General features: G+C 37.1%; 1 protein-coding gene across 1 annotated transcript; it reads left to right on the top strand.

The window, feature by feature from the left end:
* The first annotated feature begins 1,941 nt into the window (after positions 1-1,941).
* Positions 1,942-3,012, top strand: LOC113312008. Its single transcript, XM_026560785.1, has one exon. The coding sequence runs from the start codon at positions 1,942-1,944 to the stop codon at positions 3,010-3,012; it is 1,071 nt and encodes a 356-aa protein (XP_026416570.1).
* Positions 3,013-22,715: the final 19,703 nt, after the last annotated feature.

Raw genomic sequence — 22,715 nt, 5'->3', positions numbered from 1 at the left:
ATGGATATACTCCTCCGGTTGATACAGAAGGCGATGTGTCTAGACCTAAGGATATTGGTGCATATACTCCTGAAGAAATCCTTGTTGCAAAGCAAGATTCTGATGGATTAAATGCTATCATACATGCCATTACCCTAAAACTTCAGCATCATATGACTACGTGCTTAAAGTATAAAGATGCCTGGGATATCTTAGAAACCGTATTTGAAGGGAATACTTGCGAAAAAGAAGCTAGGCTTCAAAACCTAAATTCTGATTTGGAAAACCTTTGTATGGCAGATGAAGAAACATTTGATGAGTTTAATCACAAAGTGTATGAAATTGTTAATGCATACTTTGCATTGGGTAAGACTATTCCTGAAAAGGACATTGTGATGAAAATTCTCAGATCTTTGTCATCCAGATACGATTCTAAGAAACATGCCATCATTCAAGGAAATAACCTTGATGAGATTTCCAGATATACTCTAATTGGAAAGTTAAAAATTCTTGATCTTGATCAAAACACAATCAGGACGTCTGTGTTTGATGCTGTGACCAACGCAAGTGAGTCTTCTAACTTGTCTTGGGCTGATGAATGTTGTTCCAATTATGTTGATTTTGATAAATCACTGATAATAGAAAAGATTAAGGATTTTGTAAAAATAAGTAAAATATGTGATATACATCTCTCTCAGGTTAATGCTTTAGATGATGAGGTAATCCAGACCATCCAACATTGTTTTATTTCAGCCACTCTGCCTCTAGGTCTAAATCATACGAACACGGTGCTTATTCCTAAGGTTAAACACCCTACAACTCCTTCTGATTACAGACCTTTAGCTTTAACTAACATCATTTATAAGGTTATTATTACCAAAATCCTGGCTCAAAGGATTAAAGGGCACTTAGATAAGCTGGTGGATAAAAACCAATCGACTTTCATACCTGGTAGATCAATAATAGACAACATTGTGACTGCTAAGGAAAATTTTCATTCAATGTCAAACTTGAATTCTGTCCTAGGTGCTTTTGCTCTGAAAATTGATATAAGCAAAGCGTATGATAGGGTTAGATGGAGGTTTTTAAGTTATTTTCTTAGAGTTTTTGGTATTGTTGGGCACACTCACGAGTTAATCATGAAATGTATCAGCACTGCTAGCTTATCAATTGTAGTAAATGAGCAAGCAGAGGGATTCTTTGTGAGTGAGAGAGGACTGCGGCAAAGGTGCCCTTTATCCCCATATCTTTTCATATTATGTTCTCAAGGGATGTCGTGGTTAATGAGGAAAATGCCTTATATAATGGGTATAAATATACAACAATGCGCTTATCGTGTCACATTTAATGTTCGCAGATGACCTGCTATTATTCGGTACCATGGACAATAAGACAATTAATACTCTACTCCAGATTCTTCACATTTACGTTGCGTGGTCAGGTTAGTCATCAAACATGCAGAAATCAGCGGTCTACTTCAGTAAAGGTGTCCCAAGACAAAGAAGAGATGAAATAACTAGTATACTGGGAGTTAAGCAGATGGAATGTACTGACAAATACCTAGGGCATTATCTGTTAAAACCAGCTCATTTAAATTCTTCTTATGATTTTCTCGATGACAAGTTCGTGATGAAGATGTCTGGATGGAAGATAATACACTTATCTCATGCAGGTAGAACTGTACTGATTAAAACTGATCTTGGTCTCATCCCACCTTTTTATATGGAAACTTCTCTAATTCCCAAGAAAACACTTGCAAACCTAACTAGAATCATGAGAAACTTATGGTGGGGGCATGACAAAGAAGTCAAGAAAATGCACTTCAAAAACTGGGATCAGTTTAAGCTTGAAAAAGAGAAGGGAGGATTGGGGATTAGAGCTCTAAGGGATCTGAACAAGGCAATGATTGCAAAATTAGTTTGGAAGTTCTTGGATGATGAGGACTGTCTGTGAGGGAGGATTATGAAATCCAAATATGTGAAGAATGGTAGTTTTTGGGAGGAAAAGAAACCTCCAAGTTGTTCAGCCACTTGGAATGCAATGTTGACAGTTAGAGAAGACATGAGAGATGGCTACTGCTGGACAGTGGTGTTAGGGGAAGACATAAATGTTTGGGATGATCCATGGGTTCCAAGTCTACCAAATAAGAAACCTGAAAGGAGAGTTATTGAAGAGCATGGAGAAGTCAGGGTTAAGGATCTTATAATACAAGAAGAACACATGTGGGATGAGAACAAGTTGCAGCAGCTGTTCAACCAAACTGAAGTTACTAAAATTATGGAGATACACTTACCTGAAGCCAATGAAGACAATCCTGCTGACAAACTGATATGGATTCATCATCCTAAAGGCAATTTTTCTGCGAAGTCTTTTCTCAAGACCATGAATGCTAGATCTCCATCGACATCAACCAATTACGAGTTTCCATGGAAGAAATTTTGGAAGGCCAGAATTATTCCTCATAGAATACAGATCTTCATGTGGAGAATGCTGAAGAATGGACTCCCAATGGCAAATTGTATGAAGAAACATATACAAGGGATCAATTCTAGTTGCAGATTTTGTGACATGAGTGTGGAAACGACTGAGCATTTATTCCTACATTGTCAAGCTACACAACCTATTCTCTGTGCTTCACCTTTAAGCCTAAGAACAAGTGAGCAACCTGATCTGAATATAAAAGATTACATCAAGCAATGGCTAGAGGAAGGAGGGGATTATATTAAACTGAAGTGGGGAGCATGTGTCTGGTGGGCTATATGGAAAGCTAGAAATGCTTTGGTATTCAATAGAGAAAGTCTCAACATAAATTCTATAATTAAAAAAACAATGTCCTGGTTTAATCTGGAGGTCAGTGTTGGTGAGATTGAAGACATGCCAACTGAGACAAACTATTTAGAGACTAGTAAAGACAGCTGGGAACCTCCTGAAGAAAACATAATTAAAATCAACTTTGACGGAGCTGCTGGACATAAGGGATTTGCTTGTGGCGCAGTTGCGAGATATGGAAGTGTTGGATTTCGGGGTTGCTAGAACAAAAGCTTCTCTTATTGCACGACTGTTGAGGCTGAGGCATATGGAGCTTTACTAGTAGTGGAGCTGGCAGAAAGAAAATATTTCAGAGATATTGTGATTGAAGGGGATTCCCTGATTGTTATAAATGCTCTTAAGTACAGACAGTACAGACCTGACTGGCGAATTCAAAATACAATAAGCAAAGTTAGATATCTCATCGGGAATTTCATCTCAGTAGAATTCAGATATATCATAAAGACTGCCATGAAGTGGCACACAACCTAGCAGCTATGGATGTGGATACTCATTTTACAAATGAGTGGCTCAACTTTCCTCCTCCTTGTATTGCTCGAATCATTGAGACCGTGCAGGCTAGCGTTAGTTAGCTTTGGTTTTTTTCTTTCAGTTTTTTTCTCTCTTTGTTGTCCCCCCTTCAAAAAAAAACAAATTAGAAAAAAAAAATACATGCATAAAAAAAATTATGTAAATGTTTTGAATTTTTAATTGCATTTTTTTATCCCCATAAATCATAGAGACTCTTTACAAATCTCAATTTTTTCATCTCTACAAGACATTAAGACTCCATAGAATACTTTCAGAAGATCACTTGTAATCTCTAGAACTTCAGAGAATCTCCAGGAGACATTCAAATAAATTTTTTTTATAAATGTCTATAAAAACCTCATTTGACTCCCTCCCCACAAATTCCAGATTCATACTAGAATCTAAAAATTAAAAGTTAAAATTTTTTATTTTTATTTTTTTAATCGGTAACATTTAAATATTTTAAAAAGTGTTAATGAGGTTAGATTTGGAATATTTATTATCTCTTTCCTTTTACTTGATCCACGTGAAAACACATGAACCTTCATCTAATCTGGGATAAAAGGTGGAACTTGAATATCGAGATCCTCACTTCGAACCCGTTATCCTATATTTACTTCTAAGAATCAACCGTTTTAAAATCACGAAATTATCGCGATATACAATAAATGAAAATTGTATCCATTAATCCATATATCTTTCTCAAAATAAAGTAGCAGTATTTATATTTATATATAAGGACATGGGTACATGTTACGTATACACATATCCAACCAGCCATCAATCTAAAACCAAAGCACGGGTGAAGCTAAAATGGGTTTCATGACAAAACTCATGATCATGTCAATAATTTTCCATAAGCTGATGACCTTGAACTATTTTGCCGTAGGAGGAACAGAAGCTATTTCGGAAGAACAAGACTGGAAGATTGATGGAAAACTCAAAATAATGAACAAGCCTCCTGTTATTAGTGTTAAGGTATTAGCTTTTGTGCTTATTCTTATCGTGCATGACTTCTTAAATTAGTTCATATTTGAAAGTCTGTTTGCTTGAACGTTAGTACAATGATAACATGGTGTTTGTAATCCCAGATGAAAGATGGCGATATGATCGACTGTGTTGACATCCATAAGCAGCCTGCCTTTGACAATCCTTTATTGAAAGATCGCAAGATACAGGTAATAATAAAAACATATGCATGTGTGTCCTTTTGTTTACTATTGTCTTCCATGTTTTGTTCAAACAGAATGTCGGGGTTAATACATACATATATGCATATAAATCATTAGTTTGATGGTCTTTATTAACTACCCCTCATATCTTTTTATATTATACAGCCCTAAAAGTGACTCTTCTACTAATTTCAATCCCTTTCATGTAAAAAGGCGGCTTCATGTAGCTTATTTCGGCGGTTTGTATAGAACCACTGTCGAGACACAAAAGATGAACGGTGTCTTGGAAAAAAATGTGATGTGGACCTTAAGATGCAAACCAATAATCACAAAAATATGGATGATTTTTTACTCCATGAGAGTAGCCTCAGCAACTCAATGTAAAAAGTTGCTTGATGCCAACTCGTATGGTCTTGTGTCCGTGTAAATAGAAAATATAAACAGGTGGCTGATGTAGTAAAAGACACGATTGATGGTACCAATCCATATAAAATAACCTTAGACTGTTGGATCCATGGATTGGTACCAGCCCTACCAAAGCTGGTACCACCCTGTTAGCAATTACGGCGAAAGAGGCTCACATATATCGTATTCAAGCCGTACGGGTTGGTGTTTTACCCCACCTAACTGGCCACTCTCAAGTTAATTAGCTATTGGTCTATTTTTTATGATTTTTTAATACCATCTTCTTTTTAAGAAAAGTGGTTTTGGGTTTTCACAAGACAAATATTTTTTTTAAAAAATTTAGTTTTAACCTAAAACTATGCTAAATTGGAAAAAAAAATATATACTCAGTTTTTCTGAAAAGAAAAGAGTAACAGTTGGTTGTCAATTACCTCCGGCGCGGGAAGTCGTATACATCGTTCGATCAACCTCTTCTAGTTGACTTGTGTCGGAATTCCTCTTCTTCCCAGTCGCAACTCCTCTCCCTATTTTTTTTCCTTTTTCTTTCTCTATTTTTCTGTTTTCTGAGTCTCTCTTACCAAGTCCGACCAATCGAATTTTACTAGTATATCAGTCTGGGTAATCTATTGGCCCGTGTATTGGCAATTAGGGTGCGCATGGGCCGGTATTCGTCTCATCCATATCCAATCCAATTTATTACGAATTTCAAATTTGGCATCCGTGTCCAATCCAACATTCAACGGATTTGCATCCGATGGATGCATGGATGGACGAATTGGATGTGGATAATCCAATAGATTGTTCAATAATTAAAACTTTAAATTGGAAAAAAAAGAAGAAAAAAAATTAACACAAGTGACTTGAATACAATAACTGATCAAGAAGAACGAAATAAAAGACTTGAATTTGTATCTCAATCTCAAGCTTAAATATTTGATGGAAAAAAGTAATCAGGAGATAAGTTTGTTTTATAAAAATACCCAATGAACTTTTATGCCTGCATACGTATCCAATTCAACATCTGTTGAATTTTAAAATTGTGTCCGTATCCAATCCATTAGTGAATGGATGGGGCACCCGTCCACAAAAGTACGGTTGGTCTCGATAATATCCGCGGATATTAGCTAAATTGCTCACCCCCAATGGCAGTCAAGAACTGTAGTGGGTGTAAATACAAAGGAGACCGGGTAAAATACAAGCCCATCGATAAAAATCCGGTTATTAGGTGGGCGATGGCCATTGGTTGATCTTTGTTAGAACGGTTTTTTGGGGACCAGCCTTTTTTGGGGGACCATTGTTTTATTTTGGGTAAGACATTAGAAATAAACCTAGGTCACCCCTTATCTAAATATTTATATTAATACCAAAATTACCCATTTTAATTAAGTTAGTGTAATGATTAGTTGTATCATTAGGTTAACATAATTAGTGATTAGTGCAAGATTAAATCAAAAAAAATAAACTAAAAAAAAAATTAAACTAAACAAAATGATCAGTGCAAGATCAAATCAAGATTAAATTAAAAAAAAAAATTGAACTAAAGTTCGGTTGGGAAATATTTTGCGAAATAACCGAACTAAGGTTCGGTTGGGAAATGTTTTTTGCAACTAACCGAACTACTAGGTTCGGTTGGGAAATGTTTTTTGCTACCAAAGCGAACTATTAGTTTTCGTTTGGGAAATATTTTTTGCGACGTTACCGAACCTTAGTTCGGTTAGGAAATGTTTTTTTGCAACGTAACCGAACTGTTATTATGTTGGGAAACATTTTTGCGAAATAACAGAACTAAGGTTCGGTTGGGAAATGTTTTTGCAACTAACCGAACTATTAGGGATCGGTCGGGAAATGTTTTTTGTGTCACCGAACTATTAGGGTTCGGTTGGAAAATGTTTTTTGCGTCACCGAACTATTAGGGTTCGTTTGGAAAATGTTTTTTGCGAAATAGCCAAACTGTTCTTCATGTTCATCATTTCCATTAGGTTCGGTTAGTTCGACAAAAATTTTCACATAATTCCTAGCCGAACTTCTCTCTGCAACTTCCATTTTCAACTCATTTTGATGGTTAATACTCATTTTTCAATCGAACGAGGAACATCAAGGAAAGAGAGAAGAAGAAGAGAATAAATTTTTTTTCAAAACTAAAAAATTTCGATTCCCCCTGTTCTTGTTTTTGATTTTAATTTTGATTTTGGTTAATAGATTCATTTGGATTAGATATATATGATTAGATTTATATAGTTATTAGGTTAGTTTTAATTTAAATTAAAGTAAAGAGTAAATGTGTATTTACCTAACTTTAGAACACCCCTTATAAGTATAGGGAGGTTGGCCTAATAAGACCATGGCCCCCAAAAAAACCATGTTCGGGTTTGGTTTCGGGCTTAGGTGAGTTGTTTAACCTCGCGTTTTTAGGGACCACTCAAAAGGATTTAGGGGCCAACAATAAAACAAAAAAGGTCACCTAAAGGGAAAATGTAGCCAGCCCTTATCTCGCGTGATTCGTAATGGCAAAATTACCCTTATATATTCGGAGGATATGATAACATTTTTATCCTCCGATTTCAATCGGAAGCCAAAATATTAACCCGAATTTCCGATTGTAGTCGGTGCAGTATTAGAATGATTTCTGTTTCATTTTTTCCATTTCTTTTTCATTTTTGAGTTGTTAGAGTTATAGAGAAGAAGGTGAAGGAAAAAAGGGAAAACCCATTTTATCACTACAAAAATGGATGGATATGAAGAAGAAGGTGAGAATTATGGCGAAGACGATTTGGGGTATATGTTGAATGATCCAAACTTTTGTGGAGAGGAAAACCTAGACGACCCTTTCATGGAAGAAAATGGAGAATCGCCTGATATTGAAGCTAACGATGCATGTAAAACACAGGTATTGTGTTAAGAAACTCAAATACTCGATTTGCATGCGTTTGTGTGCTTTTGTAAACAAGAAAAACCGATTATTGCATGCATTGAATGCCATGAACTACCCAGATTCGGTAGATAATTTCTCGAATAAACTTACGAATATAACACACTGAGTACCAAATATGTATATTCGGTAGTTCCAAGATAGTAGTTTACTGCCGAATATGAGAAAAAACCCCAAACTGGTTTTCCAAAAAAATCTACATTCGGTAGTTATGTAGAGTTATTTACCTCCGAATGGCCCCAAAAACGAATTCCTCAAAAAATTTCAAAACTCAGTATTCTTATCCTTTACAATCGGTAATAGTTTAACATTATTTGACTGCCGAATATAACAGTGGCCTCAAAATAAAATTTCCGAAAACTTGAAAATCGGATGTTTATCGATTAAAGTTATCTCCCGGTTATTTATATTCGACTGTTTTACTATATATTTTAGATTCCGATTATATCATTTTTTGCACTTAGTAAACTGTGTACATTCATTTGCATAAATCGGGTGTTTTGGGTAACCGATAGGATTCCGAATATAGTATATTCGTAAGTTTGACTTATTTAATAACCTCCGATTATTGTATAATAATTTGTTGATTTCATATACAGGCCGTTGAAGAGTTTGTTGATGATTTCTATTTGAGGCCCGACACTTCCCTATACTATGCAAACGATTTGGTATACTCATTACTACTTTTCTTTTCTTTTTCAAAATTTATATGTTAAATGGTTATGCTTATTAGATTTGTTTTGTTTTATGCACGTTTAGACATTTGGAAGTAAGAATGAGGCAAAGGAATGGCTTATGAACAAGGAAAAAGATAACATGTGCGTGGTAATTCAAAATAATCATGTTAGTGACACTCGATTTGAAATGATTTGTGAGCGAGGTGGGACGCGAAAGAGTCACGAGGGAAAGAATAGTAAGTACGTACGAAAGACGAATAGGAAATACCGAAGCAATACCAAGAAGATAGGATGCCCATTTAAGATTGTCTTCTATAAGCCCGATGGTATTAAAGGTAAAGAGTATAAAATGTATAAAGTTGATAACGGTTGTCACAACCATGATGATCCATTGGATTTAATTGGACATGTAATGGTTGCCAAGTTAAAACCACATCAAATGCAGACGGTGAGGTCTATGCGGATCCAAAAAGCGAGTGCGATCTTAAGTAAAATAAAGGTGGACGACCCCGACAACTTGTCTTCTTTGTATACAATTAAGTCGGCCCTAGATACGATCAAAAGGACTGAATGGGATGGTAGAACGGTCATGCAACAATCGGAGTGGTTAGCGGAGTTACACGGCTACACCTTGAGAAGGGAAGAAAAGGATGGTATAGTGGTTCGTATTTTCTTGGCACATCCCGAAATGATCCAATTGGCTCAATGCTTTCATCAAATTTTGTTGATAAATGCTACTTATAATACAAACAAGTATAACATGCCGTTGTTGAACATTGCTTGCCATACTTCGGACAAAAACACATTTACGATTGCATGGGGTTTAATGGATCATGAGAACAATGTGAGTTTCATTTGGATGTTGGAGATGTTGAGGTCCATTTATAACAGTGATAATTTTCCAAGGGTTATTGTAACGGATAACGATCAAGCCTTAATGCATGCAATAGCGGTAGTGTTTCCGGAAGCCCAAAACTTGCAATGTACGTGGCACATTCAATGCAATCTCAAAACCAATTACCATCATCATTTCCAAGCTAAAAGACCAAGGAAGGGTACCAAGAGGTCAAAGGAAGAGGATGAGCGCATTAGTAAATTAACCGTGAAAGAACGTAAGGAAGAGGATAGGTTATTTGAAGAAAAGTGGAAGGAGGATGGAATTATTTGTAAAATGTTCATGAAAGCATGGGACAAAATCGTTTGGTCGATGACCGAGGAAATTTACGAATGTAACTTGAAGAAATTTGAGGATGAATACGGCACGGACTACCCAAAACCGGTTGAGTATTGTAAAAAACAATGGTTAACGATTAAGGAGAGGTTTGTGTTTGCATGGACATATGAATATCGTAACTTCAAGAACGAGGCGACAAGCATTGCGGAGGGGTCTCATGGTCTACTAAAGAAAATACTAATTGGTAGTCAAAATGGAGTTGTGTCGATCCAAGAAGCAATCCATGAATTCACCAATCGTGATCTCGTAAAGATTAGGAAATGTATGCAATTTAGTGTACACCAATTCCCGATGGAACATATTAAGGAAAAATTGCTTCTAAGGGGAGTTGTTCATAAAGTTTCAAGATGGGAAATAAATCGCATGATGAAATAATTGAAGTTATATAAAACTTATGATGACGAGAATACGGTTTGTGTTTGCAAGGATATGATAGGTATTGGACTCCCGTGTCGTCATAAGTTGGGTAGGTATGTTGAAGTGATTGACATCAATGATATTCATCCATTTTGGAAGCAATTAAATTTCACTCCGGACACCCCGATAGTTGATGGTCCGTCTTTCTTTGAGTCGTAATTGTGTGCACGAATATCCGAGCGTTACGCTACATCAAACGGCACCAAAAAGCAAATATTGATGCATAATTTGGAGGAAGCCCTTCACCCTTGTTTAAGGGAGGTTGATGAACCTATTAAGCAAAAGAACATCGGTAGGCCGAACACCAAAGTGTCGAGGACCATCCAAAGAAAAGAGTTGAAGGAGTATTTGTCTAATAAAAGAATATTGTCTAGGCACGAGCGTTCGGAAGCGGAATTTGAAGATGAGTCGGAACCTAAGAAAAGAGGTCGTCCAAGAAATGATCAAAGTGGACCAAGCACCCGACAAGTAAGGACAAAGATCTCTACAGATCCTTCTCAAGTAAGTCAACCCAATGTTGTCGAAGAAGTTGTTGAGTAAATGAACGCCTCGCAACAAACCCAACCAATGGAAATTCTTACTATAAAAAAGGACAAAGGTACTCTTCGTTGCCCTAGAGATCTTAATGGAAGACCAAATCGATCCACATATACAATATACAAAGAGTATTTGGAACAACTCCCTCCACTTATCATTCCATTTGTTTTGTCGACTGACGAGGTTGATGGGGATGGAAATTGTGGGTTTCACGTTGCTACGGAACAAATGGGTTACTTTAGAGAGGCGGATATCGAAGATGTCCCCCAATGCCAATATTTAAGAAATAAGATGGCGGTACAAATAGTGAAGGACAAGGGTTTTTATATGGAGATGATGAGGCGAGGATATAGATACGACAAAGAACAAGATTTCAAAGACTTAGTTGCGCGTGTGAAGTTCTGAAAGGGATTGAAGACAATCGGATCCAAGTATTGGATGACAATGCCTAAATTTGGATATCTCCTAGCGGACGTTTTGAATTGCGTGGTACATTTCTTTGTTCCTCCTATGTATGGACTTAGCATGACGTTTGCACCCACAAGAACGGCTTGTGACGAGTCGGTTAAAGATAGAAGAATCGTAATGGCATTTGTGAATGAAATGCATTTTATCGGTTTAAGAGTAAAGAAAGATTGTCCGTTACCTCCGTTGAGTAAGTGGCACAATTACTTCCCGATGAACCATTGCAAGGATTGGGTGAAACAATACGAGTCCAACATGGTTGATTGGGATCGCGTTATGGACAACAACTTTCCCGCTGAGTTACTCGAATTGATCCCCTCGGATGATGACGATGTTTGATCGTTTTTTTTTCGAACATGTAATTTGTACAAGTTTTTTGGAAATTTTTTTGTGAAGGTATTTGATTTAATCGGTCGCAATATTATAATCGGTTGGTAATGATACACGTTTTGATTCCGAATGTAGGAATCGGGCTCTTTGATACATGTTTTGATTCCGAATATTATAATCGGTTGGTAATGATACACGTTTTGATTCTGAATATTATAATCGGTAGAACTCTTAAATATCTATCTACCGATTTGGTGGGTATTTCGAGGCACGGCTATAATTTTTTTTGAAACTATGTAATCGGAACAACGGTATTATAACACTTCAATCTGATTAATCATATTCGGGAATTCCATACTTTATCAAACCGCCGATTAATATTAAAAATTTGAATTTACAACACTCAAACATCACATGTTATTCTTTTTTCCCAGTCGGAGATGCAACAATCAACGCGGCTTCGAAATGTAGAAACGACTCTCCTCTCCACTTGGAATAAGCATCTTGTGCCGCAAACCTATCGTCTCTGTGCCTAGCAAGAATACGGTTGTACTCGGTGCACAATTTTATAACATGGTGCACCCTTGAAGAAACATGGGATGGTTCATAATTGTGGCGTGGCTTCTTGTACTTACCAACAAAATGACCCAATGAAACGTTAATCCAAAATATACGATCGTCCTGCTGTTCTTTGGGTAGATCTTTCATAATGTAATAATTTTTTATCCATTCGGTCTCTTCCTCAACTTGTTTTAATCTTTCTCTATGATGGAATTGTTCTTCACCTCGCTTCTTAGCCTTGATTTCCTCTTCCTCCTCCTTCGTTGCCACTAACGATGGTTTAATTTTTTTGGGTTGTTTGTTCCTTTTTTGTATTTCTTCTTCCATTGCTGCAATTGATGTAGTGTTTGCTTGCATCTTCGAAGTATGTTGTCGATTGATGATGAACTTGCCATTGAAAAGGTTTTTCATTCTGATTTTTTACTCAATAATAACTGAGAGGGGTTACCCTCCTTTATAGATTAGAGTTCCAACGGTCTAATTTTTGAAAATATGGCCGTTGAGGTTTCTGAAAATATGGCCGTTGAGGTTTCGTATCAATGATGCACCACAATCGGTTGCTAACGATACACGTATTCCCTCCGAACAAGAATTCGGTAGCGAACTTAAATTTTTATCTACCGATTAGGTTGGTATTTCTAAAAACGACTATATTATTCGGAGGATAATGTTTTTTTTGTAAAGTCCCGAATGTACGATGGCCCAAAATCAGAATTTGGGAAAAACTGATACTTTTCAAATTTGAACTTGAAATAATCGGAAGTTAACTTAGTTACCAAACTTCCGAATATGGGTTGTAAACCTTCTATATTGGCCCTTGGAACCACCTAGAGCCATGGCATGGTTTGTTTTGAACTTGTAATTCGGAGGATAAGTTTTTTTGTAAAGTTCCGAATGTACGATGGCCCAAAAATCAGAATTTGGGAAAAACTGATACTTTTCAAATTTTGAACTTGAAATAATCGGAAGTTAACTTAGTTACCAAACTTCCGAATATGGGTGTCTAACCTTCTATATTGGCCCTTGGAACCACCTAGAGCCATGCGGTTTGTTTTGAACTTGTAATATTCGGAGGATAATGTTTTTTTGTAAAGTCCCGAATGTACGATGGCCCAAAAATCAGAATTTGGGAAAAATGATACTTTTCAAATTTTGAACTTGAAATAATAGGAAGTTAACTTAGTTACCCAAACTTCCGAATATGGGTTGTCTAACCTTCTATATTGGCCCTTGGAACCACCTAGAGCCATGGCATGGTTTGTTTTGAACTTGTAATATTCGGAGGATAATTTTTTTGTAAAGTCCGAATGTACGATGGCCCAAAAATCAGAATTTGGGAAAAACTGATACTTTTCAAATTTTGAACTTGAAATAATCGGAAGTTAATTAGTTACCAAACTTCCGAATATGGGTGTCTAACCTTCTATATTGGCCCTTGGAACCACCTAGAGCCATGGCATGGTTTGTTTTGAACTTGTAATATTCGGAGGATAATTTTTTTGTAAAGTTCCGAATGTACGATGGCCCAAAAATCAGAATTTGGGAAAAACTGATACTTTTCAAATTTTGAACTTGAAATAATCGGAAGTAAACTTAGTTACCAAAACTTCCGAATATGGGTGTCTAACCTTCTATATTGGCCCTTGGAACCACCTAGAGCCATGGCATGGTTTGTTTTGAACTTGTAATATTCGGAGGATAATTTTTTTGTAAAGTTCCGAATGTACGATGGCCCAAAAATCAGAATTTGGGAAAAACTGATACTTTTCAAATTTTGAACTTGAAATAATCGGAAGTTAACTTAGTTACCAAACTTCCGAATATGGGTTGTCTAACCTTCTATATTGGCCCTTGGAACCACCTGGAGCCATGGCATGGTTTGTTTTGAACTTGTAATATTCGGAGGATAATTTTTTTTGTAAAGTTCCGAATGTACGATGGCCCAAAAATCAGAATTTGGAAAAACTGATACTTTTCAAATAATCGGAAGTTAACTTAGTTACCAAAACTTCCGAATACACACACAAATCATTGTCATTTGAACTTGTCTAACTTAGTTACCCAAACTTCCGAATGTACAACACAAATCATTGTCATTTATCTGCTCTTCTTTACTTTACGACCGTGACTACCTCCCAGTCCTGCACGACCACGGGTTTGAGCACCTTCAGTTGAGAGCAGCTTCAGCGCTCGATGAAGCTCGAGTTCTTTTACCCGTCTTTGATACTGCCACCTTGGGCGGATGCCTCTTCGTGACTTTCTCCCCAAACTGGGCAGCATAATCTTCGTTTCCATATTATCAACTAGATCTCTAGCCTCTTTGATCTTCTCAGCTGGCATGGGATCTCCGCTCTTCAGGCATGCAGTTAACATTTTGGAAACACGCTTGAACCTATTCACCTGTTTTTTATACGTAATGACATAACATCAAACGGTAATTACCTAAGATTTATAGGAATAATATAAAATGAACAAAAATATAAGAACACGCACCAGTCTATCATAACCAGCTGGTTTGTCTTTGATGATACAATTATAACTTGAACCCGCCGCAGTAGTGTTGGATTTGATTTCACGGATAACCAAAGGATGTGATACCTTGTTATACCAACTCATATAGTCTGGAGAATTTTCATCACCTCGGGTGGTTCGTCTACCAGTGTCGATAATGAAGTCATTCCTCTTATCCCAGTTATCAAGAACAGTAGGTGGGCCTGTGTGAACAATCGTGAGATTATCACCACTAGAAGAGCACAACTCCAACTCCAATTTGTAGTAATCCCCCATTTTCTCCACAGGTTGATGTTGTATATACCCGTGTTGTCGCATCACCCTAGAGGGGTTATACATCACATATCCTGTGGGGTGCCACAATGGTCCAAAATAAAGGGACAAGTCCGACCGAACATTTATATGCCCACTGGCTCGATCTTCCTTGTATGGATCAAAGCATACGTCCGAGGCCTTCAATTGGTCCAAAATCTCCCTCATGCGAATCAACTGCTGCTCTTTTGTCCTAGAACGGTTGTCTTCAAATATATACTTTGTTCCTCTAGGAGTACCTTTGCACCACCCCGGGTTCTCTCCGGCCAACTTCAGGATAGGGAAGTGGTCATAGATCCATGCCTATATACATAAGAAACCAAGTTTTAGTAAATAGATTGTGTATATTCGGTAGTAATTTCCAAACATTATTTCCGATTATATATAATCGGAAATAAAACTGAGTACCTATCCACCGAATACCAACATTCGGAAATAGATATGGATCATTTCCTACGAATATGCGTCATTTGGAGTTCAGTAACCTATAGTTTTTCTGGCCTGTATATTCGGTAGTAATATCAAAAGAATATTTCCGATTATATATAATCGGAAATAAAACTAAGTACCTAGCCACCGAATAACCAACATTCGGAAAAAGAGATGGATCATTCCTACCGAATATGCGTCATTTGGAGTTCAGTAACCTATAGTTTTTCTGGCCTGTATATTCGGTTCTAATATCAAAAGAATATTTCCGATTATATATAATCGGAAAAAAATAAGTACCTAGCCACCGAATAACCAACATTCGGAAAAGAGATGGATCATTTCCTACCGAATATGCGTCATTTGGAGTTATGAATATGCATATATATTGTCTACCGAATAACTATAGAGTGAGTTATAGAGTTAAAGAAAAAACCTGCAATAGAGCCACGTTCCCGGCAACTTGGCAGGTTCCTAGCCTCGAAGCCTTTCTCAACTCTTCCATCAAGAATGCTAGGCATGCCGTGCCCCAAGAATAGTCACCGACTTCATGGAGAGGATCCAAAAGTTGTATAAGGTTGGCGTCGATCCGGTTGCCAGAAGTATTGGGGAATATGACACATCCCAATACACAAAGGAGATATGCGGTGGCAGCGTGGTTCACTTGCTCATCAGTTAACGTTCCATTCTTTTCCTTCTCCAAGGTGCCTCGGAACATATTCATCAAAGCTGTAATGTTGATCTGTCTTGTTCTGTAACTTGCATGCCTCCTAAACTCTGCTGTTGTTGTCTCTTCATCCCAACCTAAGCACTTTTTAGTTAGAGCATAAAGTTGTGCCCAACTTAACTGCTTTGTGTAGTTAAACTTCACAGCTGTGCCTTGGTCGGGAAGGTTAAGAATCTGCACAACATCATCCGGGGTAATCGTCATCTCCCCAAACGGCATATGGAAAGTATCGGTCTCAGGATACATTCTCTCCACGAACGCCGATATGGCCACACGATCATGTTCCAACAATGAATTCTCGGCGGCATTAGCTAACCCCGAGTTGGCAACAATTGACTTGAACCTTTCACATTCACCGGATAAAGGCCACGCAAGCATTTTTGTTGGTGCGGCGGTAGGTTTGAGTAGACGGACCGCATCTTGATGATCCTATTAAAGTACATAAAAAAATCCTTAATACAAATATTACGATATAACACATAGACAATACATTAAAAAAAATAGTAATTTTATTACCTCGGTTTCGTATATTTCTCTGGCCCATGAGTCTTTGTATCCAAATAGCAATTTTCCTCCATCCGCCGGTAGCCCAAGGATTGTGCCTGCTGGAATACCCTTCTTCTTCAAGTGCTGAGGGACAAGATGTGATGCTTTCTTAGCAATATCCTTCTTACACCATCTTTTCCTTTTTTGGCTTTTTGGGTACCACTTGGTTGTCCTTCTTCTTCTACTCTTGGCACTGGATCAACTGGTTCAATTTCATGGTGGGGTGTAACTTGTGGAGCAGTTGGTTCTGCACTTTGTTGAGCGGCTTGTTCAACACTTGGTTGCACCCCTTGTTCACTGCCTTGTTGTTCTACACTTTGTTCAGCACTTGGTTGCACTCCTTGTTGACTGCTTTGTTCTTGTAAGCTTTGTTGAGCACTTGATTCTTTGGAACTCCTTTCCCTCCTAGCACTAGCTGTCACTTTCTTCCTCCTTTCTCGACTTTGTCTAAACAACAAAGAAAGGAACAATATTTACAAACTATACGATCGGAAGACAAAGTATGGAAATATAACCCGAATGTACACATTCAGACGTAAAAAGACACATACTGTTCCCGAATACAAAACAATCGAAAGCTAACTAAACATATTTACAACCGAATATGCATCAATTGGAGTTCAGAAGCTCTAAATTTTTCATCCTACACAATCGGAAGAAAAAGTACAAAACTATAACCCGAATAAACAAATTCGGAAGTAAGAAGACACATATTTTTCCCGAATGAAAAACAATCGGAATATAACTAAACATGTTTACAACCGAATATTCATCAACTGGAGTTCAGAAACTCTAAAATTTTATCCTACACAATCGGAGGTATAAAACATTATATTGTCTTCCGAATAAATACTGGCCCCAAAATGGGATTTTTCCTATATCAGAAATTTTGAGATTTTTTCAATATATATATATATATATATATATATATATATATATTCGGTAGTGAGTGTACTTCCGAATACTGTGTGTCTACTTAAATATATTCGGGAGCCAAAAAATTCATTAAACTACCGATTATTACCAGTTTGTATCCAGGAAGATATGACCAACAATATTCGGCCGATAACCATCAAATATTTCTCCCGAATACTGTCGATGTTCTTGAGAAATGAAGAACACGACTACATTCGGAAGTAAATAAGCATGAATATCGCCCGAATCTGGATAAATAACCGAAAACCCTAGAAATTTTTTTTCTCGATTCGTCGAATTAAAGCGAAATAAACCCCAAAAATGATAGATTCTTGCCTAATTGGGGTCATTTGAAGTTGACGAAGTGTTTGACTATCGGAATCGCCACCATCGACTACATCGACGGGTACTTCTTCTTCGCGTTCTTCGCGTTCTTCTTCATTTGCAGCAACAATTTCTTTATTACTTGCTAAAATCCCAATCTTTGGATCGATACCCCGAGCAACGTTTTTGGTTCTAGGTCTGTGGGTTTCATTTCCCTTATCCATTGTTTTATAAACGAATCGACGATGTTTTGATTTTACGATTCGCGAAGATGTTTCGGTTGAACACAAGAACGAGGGAAAGTTTTTTTTTCTTCCACAATCGGAAGATAATATGAAACTGGAAGAAGAAGAGTTGAAATGAGTAGAATTTTTTTTGATTTGGTTTTTATACAGTTTTACCAGAAGGGCATTTATGTAACTTCAATATCATATAGGGTACCCCTTAACTAGAGTCTTTGGCTGGGTATAAATTGATGGCCCCTAAATCCTTTCGGGTGGCCCCTAAAAACGCGAGGTTGTTTAAGGCCCAGGGAGATTAGATTGGAGTTGGGCTATTGGTAATGCAATGAGAATGTTTTTCTTTTGGGGAAATTAGGGGGAGACCCAAAAAAAAAAATTCTCATTCTCAGGCCCACAATTAATTTTAGGTACCGTGACACCCATAATTATATGAAATTATTAAAAATGTATGCATGGCGGATTATGCATCCGCATGACGGGTTATGCATCAGGGGTATATTTGGCAACGCAACTTGGATATAACATATCTAAAAATCCGCGCCTTGGAATTTTACTAATTTTATATCGTTGAAAATCTTTTTAAGAGAGCTACGCAACGAGTACAAACAACAATATTAAATTTTTGTTTTTCACGAAAAAATCGGAGGTGATCATCATTTTAGGCAAAATTTCGAAAACTGACTACATAACCATTATGCAGCCACCAAAAAAGATGCATAACACATTCTGCAGACGCATAACGAATTATGCAACCATTTTCTCGACTGCATAACAAATTATGCATCTGCATAACAAAGTTATGCATCTATAACAAGTTATGCAGCCATTTTTTGGTTGATTTTAGTGCGTACATACAAAATTGATGCATAATGCATTATGCAAACATATTTTCGGATGCATAACATGTTATGCATCTATTTTCTCGATGCATAAAAGATTGTGCAACAAATTTCTCGATGCATAATGCATTATGCAGCCATATTTTCGGATGCATAACAGGTTATGCATCAATTTTCACGATTGCATAACATGTTATGCAGATATTATTGTAGGTGCATGACAAGTTGTGCAGTCTTTGTTTTTGTTGGTTTCAATAGTGACGAAAAAGTTGATGCATAACGTGCTATGCAACCGTTTTCTGGACTGCATAACAAGTTATGAAACAAATTCTGTAGATACATAACAGGTTATGCATCCATTTTCATAGCTGCATAACAACTTAAAACAACACCCAACAGACTAAAAACCAAATCTGATCTTGACATGTTATGCAGTCATAACAACGTGTCATGCATAACTAGCCACCAACTTCACAGCTCCCCATCTATATCTCGACAAAAATCAGACTCTTCAATCTCGGACAACAAGCACACCCTCATATCCATTGTTGCAGACGTAGAATAAAACATCATAGATTCAAGTCAAATCCTGGCAGCAAACCAAGCTGTCGTTGATAATGCTTCTTCTGTCAAAACCTGATGTGCTAAACCCTGTAATGTCGCACCATAAACCGCCTCCAACAATCCTTGTTCGATACAGACACTAAACACCACCAATCTGCAGCCATTCATCTCATAAAACTGACGGAAGCTGCACTCTTTCTTAGCTATTTTCAAGGACCCAAACTCTATCTGATGCTGAAACAAATTGGTACCCAAGTTAGCTCACCCTACTGGCTTCTAATTAACGCCACATCTGCTGCAAACAACCCTTGTACTCATCCCACAAACGCACAACAAACTAGCAAGGAAACGGTGCGGTCAAGCAGCTGCAGCTGGTTATGTTCTTGTTGTTTAGCCTTGACCAAATATTCCACAACACTAACCAAATTTGCGAATCACTCTGCACCCTTTTCTTCCTTCTTTTCTCGCTGCCAAAACTGTACCAAACCCTCACCATAGACAACATGTATCCTTCGATATCTTGATGGTTTCAAACCCACGACAACAGCACACAGCACCCACACAAACATCTGCAGCAGCATTTGTTTCTTCTCCTCTTCTTACACGACCCAGATAATCAACAATGCCCATAGCAGCAACCATTGTAACATCTGCGAACTAGGTGGTAATAAGATGGTGGTTCAGCTTTTCTGTCGAACAGTTGATATACGCTACCTGATGGTGTTGTTGTATGTTGAGAAACCATCTCCTTCAGCTCTCCAATTCCTACAATTTCACATTCAACACAGCCCAATAACTCCACTTCTTCCAGGAATTATAAACTAGACTCATTCATCATCATTTACTGTCACAATCAACCACAGCAACAACATCTCTTGGACAGAGAAAAGAGGGGATGTAAGAAATTCTTCTTTCCTGGCTCTCTTGAGTTAAAATACAACCCAAACTTCTACATCATCTCGAGCTCCCGATTCTTCGAACACAACCACCAAAACCCATTTAATCAATCAGTCCCAGATCCCCTTTTCTTTGTTGATTTCAGTTTTGCAACTTCACCAAATTCCTTATCTGATCTTCTAAAACTTCATTCATAATCAATTACATCAACAGATCAGACCCTAACTTCTTCCTCTCAAACATTACCTCAACTGTAGATGATTCGAATCACAAACGAACCCTTGAATACACCCAATCCAGTTGACAAACAGACCCAACTTGGTTGCTGCAATTTCTAATCTCAATCGAGATTTTGGACTCCGTCGATAGATAGGAAAGAAAGCTTTAGGGAGATACGAATCTGAGAAGAAGAAGAAGAAAAAAAAAAAGACCGAAACATAATTTCAAAAATTATGGGTTTGAGAATAATTTTCTTCCAGAAAATGGGTGCGCGCCTGTGTTTTTCTGAACGTGGGTTTCATAGAAGAAAAGTCTGGGAGAATGGGTCTCCCTGTTGTTTTCACTTTTCTTTTTGTCAAAATAAAAAGAAAGAAACCACGAGGAATGAAATATGCGCTTGGTACACCACAATTAAGCTACCATGTCGTGAACTCAACTGTTGTTTGGTTGGGAACGCTATTTTTTATCGTTATTGTGTATTTCTCGTATCGTTTTATGTGAATTTCCAATTCACGTGCTGATGTGGAGGCTCCCTACCCCACCCGAAAAAGAAAGAAAAAAATCTAGTCTTTGATCATATTTAGAGCATCTCCAATGGTGTATGGATATTTGTTCCATGTGGAGACCTAAAAAAGAGGTATTTAATAACATAAAATCAAATATTTTTTTCGGTTTTGATAAGCATCTCCAGTGGTAGTTGTATCCATACCTATTTTGAAACACTTGTCACTTATTTGTAGAAAGTTAATCCACAAAATATAACAAAATAAATAAAAACAAAAAGTGATGACCTGGGTATGGATGAGAGTCTCTAAAAACCCATACTCTCTTCCAAACTCAAACTTCCACATCATATTAAATTTTTAATATCCAACCACCACTGGAGAGGTTTTCTTTGTTTAGAATTTTTAAAATCCTAGGTGGCTTCAATATTTTTAGAGACCCATATTCCATTGGAGATGCTCTTAGCTCTTTAAATTTTAGAGATTAATCTCTACTACCTCCGTTTCAGAAAAACAGGCAGATTTTATGTATAAATAACACATGAAATCATCTTATTATTTAAAAACGGAGGGAGTGTTTTTCCAAGAAAAATAAAAGTCAGTCTACCTAAATTTATTAATACTTATATTAGACCCTTAATGCTAAAACCTTGGTTTTGCTATTAGGCGCTTAAACCCTAGCTAGATATCTTTGAGGTAGGCCAACTTGTTATGACGACTCTGCCAACCGAGAGTCCAATGACTCCTATTAATAGCTTCTCCAATGATCTTGTGGTCAGCTTCATATGTGGCATTATGGGAAGACATCCTTCAACTTATTTGGGAGGAAATTTTTCTAAATAAAAGGAATAAATAAAGAAATTCTCCAACCCAACTTGTAGTTTTATCTAACTTTTGCCTAGTTGTCTGTCATTTTCAAATTTTATAAAAGATTTTGTTTGATATTCTTATTGATCGCAAAAATCAACAAAATGTTACTTTCTGCCGCGGGGATAGCCATCGTTCTTGTTTAGGTTAATTTATGAAACCCTAGTGTTAATACTTAGATATATACTCCCTCCGTTCTTTTTTAATAGGCCAGTTTTGTTTTTAACGAAATTTAAGGAAATTAAGAGAACTAATCATTCAAAGTGGTCCTCATGACACTTGTCAATAAAAGAAGTGAAGTGAAATGGTCCCCATGACACTTGTTAGCAAAAGAAGTAAAGTGAAGTGGTCCACATGACACTTGTCATCAAAAGAAGTTAAGAGAAAAGTGGTCCCAAAAAATTAAAATAACATTTGACTTTCCCAATTAGGAAACTGGCCTATTTTTTGAAACCTTTATTTATAGAAACTGGCCTATTAAAAAAGAACTGAGGGAGTATGATGTACCGATCAGGAATAAGAAGAAATGATTTACAATACATATGGTGATTTTCCTTACAAGATATATGTTTTATGTAACTCTCCAGGTTAACATTGATGTCCTAAATTCCAAGACCATCCATCATTTCGTGAACTGCTACCATAAGCCGAAAATGAAAACTCAAACTTTGAGGACTTTCATGGGCAATTAGCACCTCTCCTCCCCTGTCGATCTCACAACACGTATGATTTATCTGTCCAAGATAATATAATTTAATGGCTCCCCATGATTAAG

This window comes from Papaver somniferum, chromosome 9 (assembly GCF_003573695.1).
Source record: "Papaver somniferum cultivar HN1 chromosome 9, ASM357369v1, whole genome shotgun sequence".
Classification (NCBI taxonomy): Eukaryota; Viridiplantae; Streptophyta; class Magnoliopsida; order Ranunculales; family Papaveraceae; genus Papaver; species Papaver somniferum.
This window is presented reverse-complemented; position numbering and strand designations above follow the sequence as displayed.